The sequence below is a fragment of the Lissotriton helveticus genome, chromosome 3_1 (assembly GCF_964261635.1).
Source record: "Lissotriton helveticus chromosome 3_1, aLisHel1.1, whole genome shotgun sequence".
NCBI classification, from domain to species: domain Eukaryota; kingdom Metazoa; phylum Chordata; class Amphibia; order Caudata; family Salamandridae; genus Lissotriton; species Lissotriton helveticus.
Window position 1 is genome coordinate 973,078,691 of NC_136061.1, and position 24,889 is coordinate 973,103,579.

At 42.4% G+C, this 24,889-nt stretch overlaps 1 protein-coding gene across 5 annotated transcripts in view; it reads left to right on the plus strand.

Annotated features, from left to right (window-relative positions):
• The window catches only part of TRAF3IP1 (TRAF3 interacting protein 1), a 337,634-nt gene that overhangs the window by 211,125 nt on the left and 101,620 nt on the right, over positions 1-24,889 (plus strand). For 4 of the 5 annotated variants that reach the window (XM_078681404.1, XM_078681405.1, XM_078681406.1 and 1 more), the window contains one exon: positions 19,278-19,385. The exons of the other annotated variant lie outside the window; for it this stretch is intronic. In XM_078681404.1, coding sequence (XP_078537530.1) covers positions 19,278-19,385 — 108 coding nt within the window. The remainder of the gene's footprint in view (positions 1-19,277; positions 19,386-24,889) is intronic. 5 annotated transcript variants of the gene reach the window in all.

Sequence of the window (24,889 nt, forward strand, 5' to 3'; positions counted from 1 at the left end):
AGTAGTGGTAGGATCAGGGAGATCTGACAGACTCCATTGTGATCTTGAGAGAAATTGCAGTGGACATGAGCTGGTGGGGAACAGAGGAGAACCTGACTCGAGGGTGGTCCTATTGTCCCCCGCCAGCAGTGACCATTGTTGTGATGGATACGTCCACCTTTGGGTGGGGTGTGCATCTGGGGTAACTGGAAATCAAAGGCCTCTAGTCACCAAAGGAGGTGCCTACATCAGTCTTGGGCAAAATGTCTGGTGCTTAAGGCCATCCTTCCATCTTTTCTCTCTCACTAGATCTTGACAGACAACATGACGGTGATGTGGTACAAGAAGGGAGTGGAAGGGTCAAGCTCTGAGACTCTGGACTAGGGTGTGCCAGCAGAAGATGCGTCTGGTAGCCAACTATTTGTCTTATTTTTTGTTTTTGAGTTTTATGTAGCACTAACTGGATTCGAGGGTATCAGGGCGCTTTACAGGTTATGAGAATACATAAATGCGTTTACATGAGGTATATGAGGGAATTCATAATGTGAAAGTCACAAGACAGTACAGCACTAAATGGTTATAAAGTCACAAAGTATAACACAAGGCACATGGAGGAGAAAGGCATCAGTGACAAAAAGGCTACTGGGCAAGGAGTGTGACCATCTAGAAGGCGTTAACCAACCAGGGAAACGAAGAACAATTGTGTGCATGTTGGGGTAGCTGTTGAGAAGTAAAGATTTGAGATCCCGTTTGAAGGAGGGGAAGGAGGAGTTGCAGCGGTGATCTTAGGGTAGCGAGTTCCAGACCTTTGTAGCTTTACCTGAGAAGGAGCAGGACTGAGATGATTTCTTCTTGAAATTGGGAGGAATAAGAAGAAAAGCGTTGGAGCTTCTCAATATTTAGTCTCTTCCAGCTCTTGAAATTCTGGTTTCTAAGTATTCTGGAGTTTTTTATGAAGCACTTTGTGGGTGATGCAGGCTGTCTTTAAAAAGCATCTTCCTTCTATAGGAAGCCATTTAAGACTACCGAGAGCAGGAGAGATTTGGTCAATTATTTTTGTACCTATGAGGAGTATGGCAGCTGCGTTGAGAGCAGCTTTAAGGTGCGCCAGGTGACATTTAGGAGTTCCTGTAAAGAGGTAATTGCCATAGTCGAGTTTTGATATGATTATAGACTGTACTACATCTTAAGATCGTCTTGGGGGATAAACAGCTTTGAGATGTCTGTGTGTGCTAAGCCCTCCTTTGGCAGCGTTGTTGATGTGCTCCTCCATGGACATGGTTTTGTCCAGGGTAATGCCCAGAGACTTAATGGAGTTAGACAGAGAGAAAGAGCAGTTAACAGGGTCCAGATTCTTGATCCAATTTAGGATAGGTAAAGGATTAGTTCCGGGGGAGAAGAGAAGTAGTTCTGCCTTTTTGGGGTTCAATTTAAGATGTTTGTTTCTGAGCAAGGATTGTATATTAATAAGTGTGGTGTTCATTTGTTAGAGGTCACCGGGTTATTTGATTTGCAGTAGAGGTGTATGCATATTGCGGGTTCACTCTGTGTAAGAGTTGACAGCCTCATCTTCCTGACCACAAGTGGCATCTCCACCAGGAGGTGGTTCAAGACATCTTTGCCTCCGGGACACACCTTAGGTCAGTCTGTTTGCCATTTGCACCAATATCCATTTCCTTACATTCTGTGCCCTCAAGCATCAGTTTGGGGACGTGTTTCAGTTGAAGTGAAAATTTGCGCTTCACAATGTGTTCCTCCCATTACTTTCATTTCTGTGAATTTGAGAAAGATTTGCCAGGCCCAAACCAATCTCATGCCCGGGAGTGGCCAAGAAGAGTATAGTACACAGATCTTCTGCACATTCTGTCCTAATCAGGGGGCTAGGTCCTACGCCCCAATCTCCATGAGTCACGCCTTTGTGTGGGGATTGAGTAGGGTAATCTGAGTCCTTTTCAGATTCCACCGCAGGTGGTTGATGTGATCTTATCAGCTTGTCGCTCCTCAGCTAAGTCTGAATATTCAGGGAGCTGGAATACATTTGTGACATGGTGTTCAGGCAGACAAACTGATTGTTTGAAACCGTCTTTGTTCGAAATTATTTAGTTGACATTGTCCTGGGCCCAGCAATGTTGTGCAGTTGGTTCAGTCAATGGATATATTGCAGCCTTGTCTATCTTTATAAGTCTCTCAGGTCTTTCTTGTTTAAGTCACTGGTGGTTGTCAGATGGTTAAAGGGTTTGACAAACATGTTCTGGCTGTCCCATTTATAATGCCCAATTAATCTTGAATTTAATTTTGACGTTCTTGATGGGTGCTCCATTTGAGGCTCTGCATGGTTACATGTTACAACTGCTTGCTTATAAAACTGTATATTTGGTTGTGGTGACCTCAGCTTATCGTGTTAGTGAGCTGCAAGCCTTGAGTGTTAGGCCACCCTTCAAGTGTTTCTTCCCATATAAGCTTGCATTGTGAACTAAGGCGGCTTTCCTTCTGAGAGTGGTGTCCCCATTCCATCTGGGAGAATATATCACGTTACCCAGCTCTATCCAACATACCACCCTCCAAGGAGGATCAGCTGTTGCAAAAACTGGAGCCCAGGCATGTGATGAGCTATAACATTAGCTTCACAAAAGAAATTAGGCATGATGACCAGTTCTTTGTGGGATGCACAGGTCTCTAAAAGCAAAAAGGAAAGACAGTTCAAAAGAAAATGCTTTCTCCTTGCATATTATGCACTGGTGGAAAAAAGAGTCACCTGAGGGTACATGAGCTCACTCCACCAGGAAAAGCCTTCCATGGCTGCATAAGCTAGAGGAGTGCCAGTGGTAGACCAGTAAAGTGGCAACCTGTGCTTCTCTCAGATACTTGAAAAACACTTTGTGGATTCTGGGGCTCAGTTGGATGGACACCTCACTTGTGTGGTCCTACACGATTACCTTGCTTGTATTTCCTTGAGACCCGCCTCCTAGTTTGTGTATAGCTTGGAAACATGTTTAAAGGTGAGGAGGCTGCAGGTGAAAGAATCCTTCAGAAGAAAAAGTTGCCTATCTTTGATAACAAACTTTGTGGTAGATATTCTATCTACCTACAGGTTCATCCGCAATTCCATCCTCCTCCCCCTATTTGAAGGACGTTCACAGGCCCCTCATGGGACATGGTTAAAAACAGAAGAGAATGGACATCAGGGAGCTGTGTTGAGCACAATAAGGCTCCAGCGATGTCACTACGTCTTTACTTCTGACAGAGCTAGTGGCCATCCCACTGGCCCCGGAGACCTGTCTCAGACATTGTCTGGATGCAGTTTGCCTGGCACCTGGGGTGCTCAATGGTGAATAATCTGTAGGTATGTTATGTAACAAATATTTGATTATTGAACATCTATCCCAGGAGGGTATCCAGGTGCTAGAAAGAAAAGTCTGTGCCAGCTGTGACAGAAGCCTAATGGAAATGCTAGGATTTCAGTTTCTTGTGAAATACGATGACTGAGCTTGCAGATCTGATGTGCATGGGAAGGTTGTTTTAGACTTTAGGAGCCAAGTACAAGAAAGCATGCTCGTCATCTCTGGCTCTTTAGATGCAGGGGGAATGTGGGAGCAGACTTCTGGCCCAGCGGAGGCTTCTAGTAGGAGTGTGGAAATTGAAGTAGCTGTTAAGGTATGTGGGTCCTAGATTGTTTAGGGCTTTGATTGTGTGTGTCAAGAACTTGAAGAATGTGTGTTTGGGGACGGGGAGCTAGTAGAGGTCTTTGGGGTGTGTGCAGTTGCTTGTGTGTTTAGTGGGAGGTTGAGCACAAGACTGGCTGCTGTGTTTGGGAAGACTTTGAGCCCCATGGTGAGCTAAGTGGTGATGCCTTCAAAGAGTGCGCTACCGTAGTCCAGTTTGTAAGTGATAAAAACCAGGGTGATGGTTGTACAAGTGTTAACCAGGAGGTATTTGATGATTTTTCTAAGGATCTGGAGGTTTTGGGAGCAGGAGGTGGTGACCTTGTTGTATTAGTTGGTCATTGAGAGTTGGTTGTCCCGCACTATCCCTAAGTTTCTAGCTTGATTGACCGGAATGGGTGTTGGTCTGAGTTCGTCTGGCCACCACACTGATATCCACAGTAAAGTGTCTTTTCCAAAGTGCACCACTTTCGTTTTGTCTGAGTTGAGCTTCAGACCGTTGGTATACATCCAGATGGTGATTTTGGATATGCTGATGGTGAGATTGGTTCTGGTGTTGGGAGTGTCTTTGGAGGGAGAGGATGAGCAGGGGATCATCAGTGCATGAGATGATGCTGATTCCATTTGAAGATGCTGATGGATTTGGGTTGCGTTGGTGTGCGGTGCCATGTAGGTGTTAGACAGTGGGATGATCCTTGTGAAATCCCGCAGATCAGACTGGCAGCAGCTGATGTATATGATGTATGATGTCAGACTAACAGGTTGGGTGCCTCTGGTGAGGAGGAAGCTGGTCCACCGGAGAGGAGGTCTCTTCCTATGCTGGTTTTGTTGTGACACTGAATAAGGATGGGCTGGGAGACTGTGTTGAATGCAGCTTAACAGTCGAACAGAATGAGTGCCCTGGTGTAACCTCTGTCCATGATCATGCTTATGTCGTTGGTGGCGGCAAACAAGCCAGTCTCGGTGCAGTGGTTAGGCCTGAAACTTGATTCAGAGAGGTCATGAAGGTGCTTGTTGTTGAAGTGGTCAGCCAGGGTTTTCTTGACAAATCTTTCCAGGACTTAAGCTGGGTAGGGGAACATGGAGATCGGCTGGTAGTTTGGCAGCGACTTTGGGTCTTCTGAGGGTTTCTTCAGAAGGATTAGTATGGTGGGTGGTTCCGCGGCATCCACGAAGGTTGCTGTCGGAGGGAGCCATTGAGTATCGGGATGAGTGCAGCACAGATGGGATCATGTCCTTTGGTGAAGATGAAGTCTAGGTAGGGATCCGATGAGGCTCTGGAGTAATGGAATGCATGGTCAATGCTGTTTCTACTGTGGTTATGGTGGGCCAGCAGATCATAGTGGTTTCCAGGTTGCTTGACTCATCATGTAAGAAGGCAGAGAGGGTGGATGGGTCTAGTTGGGGAGTGAAATTGTTGTAAATGGTGTTGATTTTGTCGCTGAAGTAATGGGACAATTGGGTACAGTGGGCCTGTGATGGGGTAAATGTCTTGACACTAATGACTAGCAGAGTGAAGTAATTCTCTATGGTAAAAATGTGTTTGCCGGTATTGATGCTGTTCTTAATTCGTTCCGTCAGTGCTGATCATTTGGTGGATCTGATTTGCTTGTGGTAGACTGAAGGGTTGATTTGTAGATATTTTGGGTGTGGTTCCATCAGTGTTCAAGAAGCTTGCCATGGCATTTGGTGAGTTTTAATTCTTCTGTGTACCAGCTTGTTTGTGGTCTGATAGTAGGGGCGTTGATGGCCTTGAGCAGGGCCAGGTGGCTGAACAGGAGGTTATGTAGGTGTTAAAGTTGATGATGAATCGTGAGAGGTTGTGGTATTGCCGCAGGCGTCAGACCTAGAACTTTGTGATCAATGTTTTTTTGAAGATCCTGTTGCAGTTGTGTTCGGGTGGCTATGGGATGTGTACTTCGGTGTTGGTGGGGGATTTGCAGGTGGACGCCCACAAGGAAGTAGTTGGTTCAGGTAAGGTGGTGGCTTTTTTACCTTGATTTTGGTGAAGTTGGAGAAAACTGGGATTAGGAGATGTCCATTGGTGCGGCTTGGGTCCTTCACCTCTTGAGTGTGTTCAGGTCCTCCAGGAAGTTGTTGGTGTTTGGGTCTATGTGGTCCTCCGGATGGAAATCGAGATTGCCAAGTAAAAAGGAGGAGCTGCAGTTGGGCGATAAAGTTAGTGATTATTATTTTTTGCAATTGGATCATGGTCCGGGAGGTTGGTAGAGAAAGGCCCCTACATGGGTGGTGTTGCTGGAGAGGTATAACTTGTTCCAGGAGAGTATTAGAGTTCACGGGTGAGATAGAGCAGTGGATGTTTTCTTTAAAGGTGATGGCTAGTCCTTCTCCAAGTTTGCAGGTTCTGTCCTGTCTTGCGATCTTGAAACCGAGAGGGGGGGGAAGGGTGTGGAGAGGATGACTGCTGCGTATGGAGACCGGACAATGAGGTAAGACAGATTCTGGTTAAGAAGAGGAGGTCCGATAAGAGGGTGTGAAGAAGGTTCCATAGATAGAGTATCCACCAGAAAGATTGTTACCAAAGGTATATAATTTTTCTTCACCCTTAGATCGATAAAGACTTGGGACTCCTTTCAGAAAGAAGTTTGAGACTTTAGGAGTATGGGAACATAGTGTTATGAAAAAGGCACAAAAGTATTAAGTTTCATTGTTCGGTGTTTTCACCAGAGGAAGGTGCATGGAGTCTATATTATGTCCCAGCCCACCAGAGAGTAGCATCAATGCTACCATCTTTCATCAGAAAAAGCAACAGCCTAGGAAATAAGGTTGATGGAATCCCTAAAGTGGTTAAAAAAGGTACTTGCATTCGTGGAAGGGTCATAAAAGCATTCCAAGTATGAAAACTGCACATGGGCTTGCTCACCTGCACCAGTTGTCATAGTTGAGGTTCACTTAAGTTGCTGCATCTCTTATTCACCATCATATGTCCCTCATATTTAGACAAATGGAGGATACTGAAATTTGTCACCATATTATCTTTCTGAGACATGGCGTAGTAATAAGGCCAGTGGGGATAAATGAGGCCTACTTTTGATGTAGATTGTTCACATTCACCAGCGACCTTCTCAAAAACAACCATGGCCACCTTGACACGAAACCAGGAGGCATGGGGAAAAAGCAATTGGTTGCTCCTTTACCAGAGGGAAAAGCAAAACAGGTAAGGGTTTTATTGTTTGAATTAATCTTAGCCACATGTAATTGCTCCGGGCTGCAAACAGTCCGTTGTTTTTTTCCCACCCCGCCATTTCATGCGAGAAACACCCATATTTGAATTGACCTTGGTTCTGCCCCAGTAGGCACAAGACCATACCAATCCTCTAGGCCACGTCCCGTCTGAACGTGTACTCATGCAACAGACTAATGTTGGCCTTGCTTAGCTGTTCAGTCACAACTGATCCTATAGAAACTTAACGAAGACTGGTTCTCATAAGGCTGGTCTGTCTAAAATGCCATAGTGGGCAAAAAAAATAGACTGGAATGCGGGCCCAGGTGCTCTCCAGTGGCTGAGAATAATTCAATCATTTCTTCCATCAGTTTGTAGTTTGTTGCCTCTATCATGCAGAGCATCACTATGGCTGCTTTCACATTGGACAATGCCAGGATGATATTTGGATTAGAGACAACTAGATGAACTCTATTGCAGCAGGGCAACTTCAAGCATGTCCATTTGGTACAGTTACCATTGTTGTTGGAGGTATCCCTACTGAATTCTTCTTTGTTAATGATTTTGTAGACTCCATATACTGTATAGTAGAGGTTTTCCTACACCATGGCTTATTGTGACTGTTGTCTGTGTTGTATATGCATTTAGATAATGCTTCATACTTCTGATGAAGTGGCAAAGCGTGTATCGGAGCATGGTTAAGTAACAAAGCAGCCTCTGTTTGTGTCACATAGAATCTAGAGTCCTCTCTGGCTGATTTTGGTGTGTCAGTCATTCAGTTGGGACATACATTATTTAAAAATAACTTTCTTTCACACTTTTTTAAAGCATTACAGTAATAATGTATGCAAAGATGCATTTCGCCTCATTTAAACTTCAACAAGTCAGGTCCTCAGAGGAATGAAAGACAACACTACTTAAACAGTCATTCTCTATGTACATTATTTGTTTAGTTCATGAAAACTACACTTTTATGTTTTCCATTCTTAGCCTGTGGAAAATCTATAATTATGGTTAAGGTAAATACCAATTTTATTGCTTATCCCATAGTCTGCATTACTATAGAATGGAAGGCCCTTATTGTTTGAAGCCCAGATCATTATTAATGTATTTCTCTCCTGGATAATATAGAAAGAGATCACTCATTTGATGGTCCTAAATAATTAGGGAATTCAAAACATCTGCTGTTTCCTGTAGAGTTGTCATTACATATTTAATAAAGTTGTTGTTCCATGCCCTTGTTGGTTGCCTTTTTGGGTCTCGCCTGACCCAGCTCATGCGCTGGTCTGGCGAGACTTTCAGTAAAGAGCTTCAAACAATGCTACCATGGCCAGCCTACAGCTTGCGTGCATGTGTGCGGGCGCACGTTTACGAGCAGAGGCGCCATATGCCTTTCTTCGTCATGCTCATTAAGCGTATGCTTGCCAAGCTTGGTGGCGATCACTTACACGTTCGCGGCCGCTTTGATGTTACGGCCGCACGGCCAATGCTTGTTTTTAATACACTTAAGGTGTTTTTTTCGCCTTCCCCTAATCGAACTTAATCATGTAATGATCCTGTACTTTTTGGTATCATTCATAACTGAATCTGTTCCATCTATCCGTGTCCTTATAAGTGTTTAGCCATGCAACAGTTGATGTTGTTGTACCAAGGATATTGTGCTGCATAACTAAATACTTATAAGGTCCCAAAAGCGAGACCTATTAGCTATGCAAATGCTTGTTAATGTTAAGGTATCAATATGGCCATCATGACAGCCCTAGTGTCTTTTCAACTCCTAGCCAAAGCAATATGCAGCGGGTGCAGAAATAATCATTACATAATTCTGAGCTTATTTAGATTAGTTATTCTGCAGGCCTTATTTTCACTATTTCACACTGAGCGTTGGTATTGCTTTAGTTTTTGAAAATGGCAAATTAAACAGAGTTGTGTTTTTAATCTAAAGAAACCTCAATCACCAGTATTGTACTCCTTTGTTAAAAAAACTGTTATGAAAAACCTTTTCAGGCAACGTGTTTGTAGCAAAAATGTTCTTTTCTACTCTCTGAAATTCCCTATGATTTTAATACAATTAAAGGCTTTTACATTTTTTTAATTCTAATCATATATATTGGGGTTTTTTAAACGACATGAGATGTTTTCAAATGGCAATGTAAATTATTCATATTAAGTTCTATTTTTTAAAATCATTGTTTTTCCTCCGGTGAATCTTCATTATAAGTCAGAAGATCTGAATAGCCCTGCTAACATGTAGACTCTTAGAGCACTTTTTTCTAACGCACATATTATTTAAAAATAAATACATTTATATTTGGGGGGGAAAAAAAGGTTTTTCTGCAAAAAAATAAGTTTCAGAACAGCCTATAACAGGCTATATGGGCCAGTTTTTTTTTTTAACTATTTCTAAAATATGTACAAAGCCACTAAAAGAAAGTTTAGAAGCACTAAAAAGCACGTTCACACACCTTTTTTAAAGGAAGGGCGAGAAAAATAAGACCAGATATGTGTCATATATACTGAAACTTGATAAGTCTCAGGAAAAGCTGCACTGCTCCTTTAAGACATAGAGCACCTCCAGTACCCCATTATACCGTGTAGGTAGCAGTTGAGACAGTTCTTTTTTTTCTGGCTCCTGCTGACAAGAGCACTGACTGAGGACCAAACAGATTCTCACTGTGTCAGTATTGTGTACTTCCTGTCCTCTTATTGTCCTGAATTCTGCAAGAAGAGGTTGGGTAAAACTGAACGACGGGGAGAAGATAAGGCTTCATTGTTTACAGAAAGAGCTATGCAGACATGAAAAAGATCGGCCATGATGTGGAGAAGGTGTACCATCTACTGTTGTTCCTTCCACCACCTCCAGGGACCCCCCACAGGCATGATCCATGGAGAGATCCCACATCAAGAGAAAAAAATGCGCCCGTTCAATGTTGAGGTCTGTGATGTTGAAGATTGTTTCTGTCACTTCTGGCTCACTGGTATGAACAAGGCTGGCGACGTCTAAGAGGTCATTTGGTGTGGGACTCCTCTCAATGCACGTCTTCAACCTCTTCTTCACACCTTTCCATGTTTCCAGACTCTGACTAGTCAATGCCTCCATACAGGGAAGTCTTGCCAGTGGTTACCTTGTCTTCTGCCTCAGAGCGCATTCCTGAGGATGCAGCCTCTACAGGACCTCATCCAGCAACATAAGAACTGGTTGTTCCACCAGTGTCACCTCAACCTATGTAGCCCATAGTGCCACCTCCAGCAGTACTACCTACTCTAGATCTACTGACCTTGTTACCTCCTATTGCTTCTCTCCCTCCCAGTGAGACTTCAGTGACACCAGCGTAGAGAGCAAGATCTTCTAGAGTTCAGAGTAGATGCTACCATTCTCGTTTACATCATTGATCTAGACACTGTTCTAGATCTGCTCATCAGTCAAGATCAACACGTTGGTCCAGATCTTCAAAACACTTGCGATCCTCACTCTACTAATTTTTATTCAGTTTTTCACTGTTCTTTGACTCTGGCGGATTTGGCGCCAACTGGGGTTTTTCCCGTTAACGATATCTCCACCATGAATTGAGGTTTTTTGTTGGGTGGGCAGCAACCTGAATATACTACTTTAGATGGGGACTGTCCTAAGTTTTCGTTCGTCTTTGAGACGCTGTATCCTCAATCTCCTGCTCACCTTTTGCTGCCACTGGTTGCAGAGATTCTTGAAACTGAAGTGGAGTTATTCCTAACTCCATCTTCAGCAAAGTGTGGCTATTCATAGTTAAAAGAGAAGCTCAAGCCTCACAAGCAGGGCCCCATCTTCCTGCATTCTGATCCACTTCCTGACTTAATATCATAGTGGGGGCAACAACAAAACACCATCCCACGTCGCTAGTCTCCACAGTGCCTTCTGAGAAGGAAAGTAAGTAGATGAGGTAGGGGGGTAGAAAGTTCTACAGTACAGCAGCCACTGCTTTGAAAATAGCCTACACTGCTGCTCTTCTTGGCCAGTATGATAGCTCTTTGTGGAAGACACTTTAGAAATTTCAAAACATGTTGCCTCTAGAGAACAGACCGGACTTTTCCGAATTACTCCAAAAGAACATGATGGTATCTTACTAAGTGATTAGTGCTGCTGGTGGTTATTGTCATAGTCTGGCTCTTCACTGATCTTCATGTCTTGCAGGTTTAAAGCTGAAGGCTAAACTAAAGATTTTAAGTCCGCCTTTCTCACAAGCACATTTTCTGAGCAGGCTAATCCAATAGAATCATTATTGAGTATTAAACGACACAGTCCTGCAAGAAGTTTTTTTACAAATGTGGCTTGACTTAATTGCAAATTTCAGACAACCGGGAATGCCAAAATTACACAATCAATAATTGCCATCCAGAAACACTGGGGAGTGCACTTTTGGTTAGTTGGTCAGAGGAGTTTTTTTTCGCATTTCTCTATTGTAATTGATCCTGTTGTAGATGATCAAACTAGTGAATGACAGATTCTCATAGCTTCTTAGTGGCTACAGCAGTGGTGGTACACTGACTTGGCAGCTTGGCTCCTGAACTCTAGCGATATGGCTATGTAAATGTGCCAGACCAATGTACAAACGTCTTTCAAGAGCTCAGACTTCCTTCCACTAGAATATCATATTTATTCAAACAGAAGTGTTTTTTCATTTGACATCTACAAAAGAATATCGTTCCTACCAAATGCCAAGAAGCTGTGGATTCCTTTATCTTCTTGATTTAGTGAATTCGGGCTGCAGTCTTCTGAAAAAGATACACCCTTCAGCCTTAATAGCTTACCGGAGACCCTTCACAAACCTTCAGTAAGGGATTTTGAATGTTTGTCCTCCATTTAGGAAACCTTTCCTCCCTGGGAGTTTAATGTGCTCCTATCCAAATTGCTGTGCCCCCTATTCTATTCATGTGGCTTCTGTCTAGCAATTCTCCTGGAGGACAGATGGCAATTACTTTCACCTGTAGGGTTAGTGAAACTCAGGCTTTTACTGGAAGGAATCTTTTATTCTATTTCATATATGAGAACCATTCCTAGTTTCTTCCACAAGTTATCTCTAATTTTCATTAGATCAAACAGCCTCCCTTCTGATCTTCTTCCAGATCCTTCCAATCTAGCTGAGAGGATTTAGCATTCCCTTTGATTTAAAAAGGGCTCTAAGCTTTTTTCTTGATAAAACCACAGAGCTTAGGCAGTCTGACAAACTATTTGTGAATGTTGGCCCTATTGGAATTGATTTGCCTAATTCTATTCAATCCATTTCTCATGGATTGTGTTGTGCATTTTGCTGTGTTATAGTAATGCTGATAAGACTTTGCCTGGTAGGGCCAAGTTCATTCTACAAATGGTATGGCTGGTACTATGACTTTATTAATAATAAATAAATGACATTGCAGATGTTTGCAAAGCGACCACTTGGATGTACATACATACTTTCACAAGGTACTGTTGTCTTAACTAAGATTTCAGCCCAGCTACCCTCTTGGGGCAAGCCTTTCTTTGTAATCAGTTCGAAGAGTGCACTGTAAGCCTTTTCCCTTTGCCATTTATAGAGAGGGGCTTGCTATTCTATTCAGTGCTTATGATTTATAATAAAGGTCCCCTGGAAAAGAAGAGCAAGTTTCTTACCTTAAATCCTAGTTTTCCTCTAGGGAAATCATTATAGTTATAAGAATCCACCCTCCTCAGTGGAGAAGAGGCATAGGTAATTGCTCTTACTTCTCGTGATTCTTCATCTCTGTAAAAAAAAGAACTGGCTCAGATGCTATATAGTGCATGATGAACTAACTACTGGAAGTGCTCTGTGCCTTAAAGGAGCAATGCTGTTTTCTCACAGCATTTTCAGTGCTCACATATATGGCTACATTGTTCCTATTGTTCTCACCTTCCTTTGAAAAAGGTTTGTGAAAGTAGGTTTCAGGCCATTGAGTTTATTTTAGTGACTTCGTATATTTTTTTTAAATAGATTTTTTTTTCCAAGTCAGTGCTTGAGAATTGCATGCTATTGGCTGTTGTAAACTTTACAAATGTTTACCAAATTGTGTTTAAAAAATAAAAGTGTATATTTTAATGAATATGTGTTTAGTAATAAATAAATAAAAGTGCTTCAGGATCCCATGCCTGGAGTATTCAGTGCTTCTAGCTATAATGAAAATTCTCCTTGAGCGCTAGGATTTCAGGTAAGAAACTATTCCTTCCAGAGTATTGCTAATCGGTTGAGGTATTCAATATATATATTTCATTAAAGATGCTCATGATGTAGAACTAGCTGTAGAGTAAGTAATATTTCCTTCTTTTTCAAGAACCGTTGAGATTCATCTACAATGGATAAAACACATTCCCGGTCTGGCCTACAGCTGTAATTTGTGTCAGAAGCCATGCAATAAACATCCTCATTGTGTTATTTACTTGTTCCTGGCACAACCTACTCCACAACACACAGTGAATGAAGTGTGTCATCTTAACCGCATCGGTGCGGCGCATTTTCCCGCTGTGCGTTGAAGATTTAAAAATCCCACGGTTCATGACGAGCTCAGCTCGTCATGAGCGTACGAGAGGTGTACCTCATGACGAGCTGAGCTCGTCATCAACGTCGATGTGGTTAACAAATATATCAATAATTGGATCAGACGGAAATGAATAACCAGAAACATTTACCATGCGTCAACATTTGTATTTGGAAGGAGCCCTTCAGTCATCACTTTGTAATAGTCTTGTGTCAAAGAACATCGACTTGCAAGCCAGTGAGATAAATCAGACTATGTAAAATGGTTTAAAATAAATGAAATGTGTACTGCCTCTTGCGGCTTTCTTGTAGCATGTTTAATTTTTTTAGACTCAGTTATCATTCTTTCAGATTTGTAGTCTTTCGCTAGATTTACCTATCTACACTTATCCTGCACATGGGATTATCCTGTTGTTCTTCGATATGGTATTTCCACAAATTCTTAATCTGACTAAATGTCTGTTCTCTCTGCCAGCGGGTTAGCTATTTATCAGTGTTATGATGCCTTATCTGGAATATCAGAGTTACAAGTAAATTAGTATTTAGTAGCTTGCTCAAACCTTGATCTGTCAGCATCCCACTGCCCTCAATTGCCACTGAGTTCACATCTCCAGAAGGGATGCAAAAACACTTTGTTTTAACGTAAGAATAATCTAATCTATTTAAGATACCATGTATCTCTTCATGGTGGTCAACATGCTACGCACACAAATGTATTTTTTGTCTTTGTAGTCCACTACACCTTAACTGCTTGAGCTAAACTCTGGGAAACATATTCTTTGGTATTACTAATTTCCCCTGCGGAGTGACAGGAGATAACAGCCTTGGAGTCACAGTTGCAGGGAACCCTTTGTGTTTTCAGACACTCCAGTCACTGAGCAACCATATTGTGTCTTGCATGGAAATTCTGCCAACAGGCGAATTAATGTAGGAATTAAACTAGAAACAATTTTGAGGAATAATCGTGCTATTAGGCTTATTATTATTCGAGAAATATTAAACTGACAGAGTTAACTGATGAGCATATGCCTCATCTAGGGCCAGATGTAGGTAGGCATTTACCGGTCGGTAACGGCCGAATTCGGCCGTTACCGACCGGTAAATGCAATTTGAGATGTAGGGCCCTGTATTTTACAGACTCAGTAAATTTACCGATAGGTAAATTTACCGATTATGTAAAATACCGAGTCGGTATTTTCACGGAATCGGGAAAATTGATATGTAGGTGGGACTCTTCTGAGTCCCACAAGCATTGAAAAATCGGTATTTTACCATCAAATACTATTTGATGGGAAAATACCGATTCTGGTGTGCTTGCACATGTGTGCATGCACACCTATGCCATATGACAGGCAGACCTGCCCTTAGGGCAGGTATGCCTGCCACATGGCACCCGAGCCTCTTTTGGGGGTGCCAGAGGGTGTCAAAGTGACACCCCCTGCACCCTTGTGTCAATCGGTATTTACCGATGCGGTAAATACCGACCGGTAAATGCCCAATCATTCCTATGGGCTTCAAAGCCCATAGGAATGAATGGGCATTTACCGGTCGGTATTTACCGCATCGGTAAATACCGATTGTTTCCGAATCGGTAAATGCACATCTGTATTTACCTACATCTCGGTACTTTTATTTTACCACTTCTTAAATACCGAGTCGGTATGATGCGGTATTTAAGAGGTGGTAAAATAAAATTTACCTACATCTGGCCCCTAGTCTTTTTCAAACCCTGAATAAACCGGTGCCATTTTAATTTCCTTTTTTGACAGATTGATTGTTACACAAAGTTTCTCAGTGGTTGTTTTTTTGGATAGCATTTGTGTATTTCCTTCATCATTGTGCCTTTTAATAGAAACAAATGCCACAAATATTCTTCCTCTTCAGACGAATCCTGGATGCATAGAATCCTTACCAGTTCTTCATTAGTAGCCTGTGTACAATATTTGGGGGTTTTCTGACAAGACATGCCACATGCAAAGCCTAGAAGTATTGTGCTTTAACTACTGTTTTAATTCCAGTTTATTTCCTGTATTCCTTAGAATGATTGCTGAAAGGTTTATTTTTTCCCTTTTTGCTGGGTCTTGTAGCGTTAGCCTACACAAAACACATTTCCAAGAAGAATTAAACCTAAAATACATAAATGCATATTGTAAAAAAACGATCTGAATCCTATCCTTAATAACTACAGTACAGCTCTTATTTTGAAACTCACTAAGTTCCTCAGACCTTGCATCCATCAATAATCCTGGAACTCTTAAATCTACCAAGCTACAACAAAACAGTGTCTTAGTCTACTGCACTTTCAGAAAACTCTGGGAGCAGAAGGTGGCTCAACCAGAAAAAGAAGAATATGGGTTTAACATCTAGTATTATTTTGTCATTTAGATAATTGTAGCAAAGGCCTGTTGTTTTGAGAGACAAATAATTAGTATAATATTTCCCAGCACCTAGATGAGCTAGACCTTTTCCATACTGTAGACTGCAGCATACTTCTTAATGGTATTTGGAATCTGTACTTTCTCATACGTTCCTGATCGTGCAAAGAATGCAGTATGCTTTGACTAATAGCCCACCTTGTTATAAATATACATTTAGGAATCTGAATAAAGTATAATCAGTAATTAAATGTAACAAGCTTCCTGGGAGGCTTTTCAACATAGTACCAGTTGAGCAGCACAGTCTGCATTACTGCGACCAACACAGATTTTAAAAGTTGACTATGTTCCTCTGGTTTATTGCTTGGAATGAAATAGTTTTGTGGAGCTAAGAGCCGCTTCCATATGGGTCTTCTACTACATTAAGATTAGTGTGGTTATCAATCCCCCAATGTTGCACACACTTCAGTCCTTTAAGCAATTTTATTGGCCTATGATGAGTAGTTCCCATATAGTTTATTAAAACAATTTAGGCTTCTCATGATTGTTCTTATTTTGATCAAATCACATTCCCTTTCCAAGCAAGGACATCATTGAAGAACAGATTCAGAAAGAGAAAAGTGTGAGGCAGTGCTACCTGTAGTCTCTTCAGATTTTTCCTTTTTATTTCAGTGAGGTTACAAATGCTGTACATTTCTTTATTGATATTATCATATTGTGGTACATGTAATAGAATGCAAAAACCTCAAGACAGTTTTACATACCAATTTCTATGTTCGACAGAACTGCAGTGTCATGAGGGTGAGCAGGGGTGGCACAGGGAAAGTTGCCAGCCTTTGCAAATGGTTGTTTTCTGTACTCTGGGTAGATGACCGTCTGCTCAAAAAGGGAATACTGACAATCCATCCTTTACGTTTGTGTCCTGTAAATGCAGACACCTGCCTTTCTTGACGAACCATGTTTGTGGCAGGATTGTCATCCCTCATTCTATTAAAAGCAGGATGATGTGCAAAATGTTCCCTGTGACATCTAAGGGGAGGAAAAACAAAATCCTAACTTGAAAACATCCTAATATGGGGTGAAAGGATGAAGGGCCTTGATCTGTTATTCCATACAACACCCTCTTCCAAAACAAGCTTGTTTTGCAGACACTGTTGTCTTACTTGCATACATTTGGGACTCCATTCCATGTTGGTCTAAACATCACCATGCCAGCGTCCTATGCTCCGCCTACCCCCCTCTAAGGAGTAGGAGAGACTACCATTTGACCTCCAAGAGAACTCTGAGTATTTATATTGTTCATACAAAGGAACACTAAGTAAACAATAGCTCTTTTTCTGAGGTGTGAAAAAATGTAAGACTTTGCTGAAGAGAGTAATATTTCACTGTATCTATGTGCTCTGCATTAGGATCAATCTACAATGTGCTGGCAAGCAGCTTTGTTTGTGTCCCTACATATATTCACTATGTTCCAAAAGCACTGCAGGCTGCACAGCCAGGATCACAGAAATGTGTTTTTGCCTGCTCAGTCCAGCAGGACTTTCTGGTTTAAGTCCATCCACAGACTCACCTCCAAATAGGTACTACTTTAGTATCTAATCAAAAGATGAGGAATCTACGACAAGACGTATCCATAGAAGAACATGTTACTTATCTTTGGTATGCTCTTTCTGGTAGAGACTCTGTCAAGCCCCAGATTCCTCACCGACCCTACCATCCTCCCTGTCTGTTGTTTGAATCTCTCCATTAATAGGATCCCAGGCCTAGGAATCTGCATACTGGTCACACCAATGTGCTTTTGGAGCTCTACATCTGGGGTTGTGAACACTCTTGAAAGCAACTAACGTTAGGGCACTGGAGTGGATTTTATATAATCTCTGTACGTCATTTGCGAAATGGAATGTTGTCAGTGCAGAGCCACATGGTGCCACCTACCAGCACCCATAGGTACTGCTGAAAAAAGTTTCCAGATCCAATCTGACACCTGGGAAATATTCAAAAGGTGAGGAATCTGCAGCTAGATAGGTTGTCTACCAGAAACCGTGTTACTGAAGGTAAATAACTTGTTCCGTATGTATGAGCTCCAAAATCATCTGACCCTGCTTTCGTCTGATGTATTGGGGCACAGCAGTAATGGGCAGCCATACAAAATATGACCTCTCATACCTATCTAAAATAAAAATACCTGGCCTCCTGCCACCTACCTCCACCCCTCTCTATGCCCTTCCTTGCTTCTCATCCAAATGTTGTGCTCCCTGTTTTCCAGCGCTGTTCTTATAGGCTCTCCGAGTGCCCAGCCTGAGTTCCTTTATGACTTCGCAACAGTGGTCAGCAAGTTGAGTAACCCACTGTTGCTAGGTCATAGCTGTGAATCACTGAATTTAGACTCCAGTCGTTCCCACTAATATCTCTCTATGAGAGCCATCCATAACATAGAGAATTATATATGGGTAACAGTGAATTACAGCAATGTTTTTCTCTGTAGGGCTCTGAGTATAATTTAAAGACAATGACAGCAAATCTAAAGCTGTTTATGTTGTCACGCAAAGCCATGAGATGAAAAACATCCCCTTAATCCACTTTTTACACATCTATAATTTTATATTATGTGTGGCTCCCAAAATCTGCTGCCTGCTATGCATTCTGATTTCAGCTACATCAGACAGTACTTTGCTGACAGGCTCTCAGAGAACCACCAGCCTGGCTGGGAAGGACTTTATGACATAGCAGCAGTGGGTAACACGTTTAGTTATCAAGTGTAGCTGTATCATAGTAGTGAGTCTCCTGATTTAGAATCTGGTGTAAATGATAGAGGCTCCCAATAGAAGCGATGCATAACGCAGCTATAAGCAACCTTCAGCACTGCAAAAAACAGTGATGTACAAATTTCAACTATGCCTCATCGAAAGTCACAGAAGGAGTGATGGATCCTTCACGTAGTAGTGCAGAGAGCAGCTTTTATGTTGTGCGATGTAGTTCCTGCTTTCTCTACTTGTGCCGCATAGGATGGAAAAGCTGCTTTCCGATTGAGGTTACAACAAGCAGGCTCCTCCTTTTTTTCAGCCGCAACACAAGGAGAGGCAGCAGGTCTAAAATGCTTGTATCGAAAGCAAGTGAAGCATTCTGATTGGTTGTTCTGCTCCCAACGTTTTATTTCAGGAACTTCTAGTGGTTACAGAATATAGAAGGTATAAGTTCACAGTTAATATCTGAGAAATAGATAAAAAATTACTAGTAATTAAATTGTTCTGTAAGAGTGATGAATGGCGTAGTCAAAGAAGCCAACACTGGATGTGTAGGTGACCAGTGCTGACTTGTCTTGTATGTATTGTCAAGTGAAGTACAAGATATACACCGTATACTCTGCAATATCACATTTACAATATATGTGAAATCTTAATAGCCTGAAAAACTCATTCCCTATAATTTCATTGAAGGTTGCTGTCTCTTTCAAGATGACGACTGACGAGGTCTTCCTTCATTGTTATCAGTCTCTTCTGTGTTTACAGCATACTGACTATAAAACATTGTGTGCTCTGTACAATACTTGTTTAACCACACTGTTTCATGTTAGGAGTACCAGAAGCTCAGAGTCAAGAAAGAGGAGATAGAATGTCAGATGAGAAGCCAGTGAAAGGATCAGGTGAAAAGAACTCAGTAGCGACTACAGATGTACCGCCTGGTAAGAGAAGGGTAGTGACGCTATCTTCAGGAGATTTAAAGGGGTTGAAAATAAACCATATGTGCAAACCTGTGAGATCGACATTGCTGGAAAAATTCTTGGGGTAGATCTGAAATGGGACAAGTTGGGACTGTTCCACAAAGTAACACCCATGAATTAGTTACAGCCTCACCATATTCTGCATTTATAAACCATGAGGCAAATAGTGACTGTAAATAATAAACTGGTGCAGAGAATTAGGTGGGAGCAGGCTGGAAATAGCCCAGAAGGACATGAGGTGAGGATTCACAATGTGTCAGCTAGCAAGCTATAAAATGGCAGTAGTACACACTTTATGCTTTGATATAGGAATAGTGTATGAATCAAGAAATTGGAGCAGACTAGGGTTGATATAAAAATAGCAATTGGATACACAGAGGCTAATAATAATTTCCATGTAGCAGCCCGTTTGATTGGGACAGGTTATAAATTATTATTATTATATTATATCGGCTTATAAAGCGTGCAGCTACCCAAAAAGGGTTTCCCGACTCTGAGCAGACGTAGAGATGTCCAGATTGTCATTTTAAAACAGTCAGGTCTTCAAGTCTTTACAAAATTCAAGAAGTGAAGTGCAGTTTTCTCAATGGCTCCAGGATGGTGTTCCACAATTTCAGGTCCAGAAACGTGAAAGAGCGGCCTCCCTTATAGGCCAAACAAATCCTAGCCACAGTACACAAGGCCTCATTGAGTGATCTCAGTGTACGTGGGGGCTGATAAGGCACCACCAAATTCTGAATATATTGCGGTCCTACTCCGGCTCTGGCTTTGTACATATAGCACAAGGCTTTAGAAGGCGATACAGATGTCTAGCAGCAGAATTCTGAACTGCGCATAGTCATCAGATGGAGGACCTATCAATTCCTAGATTCAGAATATTACCATAGTCTTATCTTGACAGGATTAGAGCTTGCATCACTATTCTTTAGGCTGTGTGAGGAATCATCCTGATGATCTTTTTCATCCACTTAAGCTCTGCAAAACAAGTGGAGGCTACCTTGGTCACCTGAGGCTTCATGGAAAGATTCTTATCCAACCAAAAGCCCAAATCTTTAACCTTAGGGGACAATGCAGAAAGAGCTCCTAGGTCCTAGCTCCTAGCTCCTAGATTCTTGCCCAGGAGCATATCCACTGTTTTATCACCATTGAGTTTGAGCGGATTATTGTTTGTCCATGTGGAGATTCGATTGAAACTCCGGTTAAGAGCAACCTGTCCATGACCCTGTGCAGATGACAACGTAAAAATAATGTGTGTGTCATCTGTAAAAGAAAATAATGTTGAACCTCAACTTTCTACTACATCTACCAGTGGGTTGACGTAAATATTGAACAACATTGGCCTTAAAGCTGAGCCCTGAGGGACTCCAGAAGTCAAAGACTGCAAATCCGACCTGACGTTGGCCGAGAAAACCTGAAATGTCCAGTCTTTCATGAAAGAGGTTATCCAGGCTAGAACTGTTCCCTGAAGGCCCAGTGTCGTCAGTCTTTCGACCAAGATAGAATGGGACACTGTGTCAAAGGCTGTGCTTAGATCTAATAGAATAAGCGTCGCTGTTCCTCCCTCATCCAAGAGTCATCTTAGATGTTCAATGACTCATAGGAGGGCAGATTCAGTAATATGCCAGGCCCTAAAGCCCGATTGAGAAGGATGTAAGAAGTTGGGGGTCTCCACGAAAGTAGCGAGCAGTGCATTCACAGGTTTCTCCAAAAAGTAGGAGAAGGTGGGCAGCAGAGATTTGACCAGTTGGTTAAGTCAAGGTTAGGGTTTTTTCAGGAGCGGTAAGAGCATGGCATGCATCCATGACTCTAGAACATAGCCCTCCCATAGCGAAGGGTTAAGAAGATTCACCCCACCTGTAGTAATCAGGGTCCAAGCTGCAGAGCTTGGTGGGTGCCAGAGGATCTAAAGGGGAGCCTGATTTGATTGACTGTAATATAGCCAAAAAACTAGAACTATGCAGAGTTGACCACAACTTTATATTCCGAGTTGAACCATGCGTATTCATGATATCATATTGCCCTTTTCCGGTAAGATTCCAAGTACAACTGCTGGCAACAAAATCAGCAGATTGCACTTCAGCATTCTGATTCTTGGTCAGATAAAGTTGGGTATGAACCACCTTTTTAGGTTTTTCTGTTTCTGAAATCTATTGTATTTAATATATCTTAAAAAGGACTAATATCCCACCTCCTTGCTTTCCTTGGCTCCAGTGCTTGCCACTTTTCCTCCATTTCTATTGGCTATAGCTTGCTGTTTCCTGAACTTACCAATGCTTGTTCTTCTTGTGTTTCTCATCAGTTTCCCATCGTCGAAGTACTGTTTCCATCCACGTTTCTGGAACTAATTTCTTTGCCATTGAGCCTTCATCCCCCTTCCTCTATCGCTCTTGTGCTGGTTTTCCTTTCTCCCACTTCTATTTCATTCGTTTTCAGCTCTTTTATGTAATTATTCTCAGCCTGGCTGCAGCGTGTGCATGCCGGCTGGGTTTTTTTTCTTTAATTTATTATTACACAATGATTGGAATACATTTTTTCTTTTTTGAGTTTTAAATAGCAGCAAACTCGACCCCGAACTGAGGTATCAGAGCGCGTTACACTAGCGGCAGTTGTTATAGACGGACACATTCATTTTATGAGACACGGGAAGATTGATTGCTCAGAATCACAGTATGTTGGAGCGGCCCTGCCGAGACTCGAACCCAGTTTCCCAGCTTACAGGTGAACCGCACTAGCCACCCTGCTTGTTTCTCTTCCTGCTTCACTCAGGTGATATTTTGGCTTATATGTCTCCGTTTGAGATCTGCCACCGATTTTCCCCAAGGCACATGCTTTGCAGGCGAAGTAGCATTCTCAACTTAGTTCGCGAAGGCCAAATCGGCAAAGTTTTAAGAAACTTTAAGAAGATCTTTGTATGAGAATGAAAAGCTCAGCCACTTTGGCCTTTACAGAACCCAGGCTTTAAAAGCTCTAATCTTGAGTTTAGCCACTTCAAGTACATATGTTGTGGCTGATGAACTGCAGCTTTCATTCCCTCAATGCCTCATCTAAAACATGGCGTGGAAGGAGGGCCCGTTTGGCAAGGGCATGAAAGAATGTTTGCAGTGATGCCCATCCAACTTGTCTGGTGTGTAGTTGACAAAGACACTTGGGGGGTATTTAGTAATCTTTCGTGCTCGTGTGACACTGCATCAATTTAATAATCATTATGAAAGCCCACAGTTGGAGCAAAGTTGCGCAACACTGTGCGAGCAACCGCACAATCCTTAATAAATATGGACTTTAACCTCTTGGCCGCGGCGTTAATTCTGCCGCGGGGCTGGGGGGAGTGGGGTCCGCGCAGCGCCGCCATGTTCGTGACGGAACCACTCTGTCACAAGCCACGGACGCGCTGTGCTTGTGACAGAGTGGTTCCGTCACGGCCCCGCCCGCTCAATAGAATGTCCGCGCAGGCGCGGAATTCCTGCAGCGTGGGTGGCCGCGCCGTGACGGAACCACTATGCCACCAGCACAGCGCGTCCGTGGCTTGTGACGGAGTGGTTCCGTCCAGAGCACAAAAGACTTGTTTCATCAAAGTGACCTTCAAGTACGAAAACATACGTACACCTCATACACTGAAAACTCACTGTGCTTCCACAGTGAATTGTTAATTGGAATACTTATAGACCACAATCTGATTGCGAATCGCTGTAGTAAAGTACGAAAAACGTTAATCAGTACATAAAATGAAACAGTATCTTAACATCGTCATTACACAATTATTACTTTCTTTGTGATGAAAGTGTATGTCCTGTGCACAGACAAAACAAGGAAACACGCCAATTGTGTTATTATTTAATTGTGGAAAATACTATTTTAAATGTTTAACCAGGTAAAATGACTCGGTGAGTTATTTACTGTCTGCTGACAACTCTTTGTGACCTGCAGATTTTAAGTCTGAATCCTGGCAAGACCAGCTTAGCCTTCCATTCTTTCCATGTCACCCAATTGAGAACCATTATATTACTGTAAGATATGTAGTTTACACCGCTTCGCAATTACAGACATGTGCTATGAAGCGCCATATTAAAGTGCTGGTGCAAAATTTCACTACAAGAGTTTCTATTCATCTAAACTGGTCCACAAACTATGTAGATTTTTTAACACCGCCAGATAATTTGTCATTCAATTTTGCAGAATTAACAGTTAATAAATTTAAAAAACCAATACACAACGGTGATGTGTACAAAATACCAAGGGGACAGACAGCACGTTAGTATCCACCTTGGTTTATACTGTAGGCACTCAGTACACTTCGGTTTTATACCAAATACATTGTTTTAAAACATGTTTGCCGCTTCTGAGCGTATTTATAAAATCCACGTTCGTATTAACCTACTAAATGGTACATTGGTTACCATCCTAACAAAGAGTAGAGGTCGACCGTGCCCTGTCAGCTTTCAACATGACGCCACAGATCCCTTCAGTGTATGATTGTTGTGACCTGCTTTACCAGCCAATAGGAGTTGTTGTGGGACACTTTTATTTGTATTCACTTTACAAACTGAAAATGCAGTAATAGAAGTTTTGACTACACCCGAACTAAGATATTTGGTCAGTTCAAGTAATTAAGCTGTGAATTATAGCCAGGGCCACTGGAATAATGCGACAAGGGAGGGCCACATTATGTGGCATGATTGAGTAAAGACATGGCTTGGCAGTTCGGACTGGACTGTTCCCATAAGGCACAGGGTCAAGACTGATTTGCATATGGCCATGTCTGAACTGGGGTGGCTTGGTTAGCAAAATAACGATGGATTAAACCCAGATCTGTGACTGGGGGTGAATGTTTTGCCATTGTGGAACATTCCGTCCATCATCTTGTGTGTTTTGCTGTTCGCCCTATGTGGCAAGGGTATGCCCAGACGTGGGTCCCGTGCTCACTAGGCCACTGGAGTCAAGCTATCCTGGCTGATGACGGCTGATAGCCAGAAACCGGTCCTAGGATGCTTTATTCCGGCCCAGAGAAGACATGGCTATGCAGTTCGGGCTGGACTGATCCCATGAGGCACAGGGTAAAGACTGATTTGCATATGGCCATGTCTGAACTGGGGTGGCTTGGTGAGCAAAATTACGATGGATTAAACCTAGATCTGTGACTGGGGGTGAATGTTTTGCCATTTTGCAACATTTCATCCATCTTGTGTGTTTTGCTGTTCACCCTATGTGGCAAGGGTATGCCCAGACATGGGTTCCGTGCTCACTAGGCCTCTGGAGTCAAGATATCCTGGCTGATGACGGCTGATAGCCAGAAACCGATTCTAGGATGCTTGATTCCAGTCCAGAGAAGACATGGCCTGGCAGTTCGGGCTGGACTGTTCCCATGAGGCACAGGGTCAAGACTGATTTGCATATGGCATGCCTGTACTGGGGTGGCTTGGTGAGCAAAATAACGATTGATTAAACCCAGACCTGTGACTGGGGGTAAA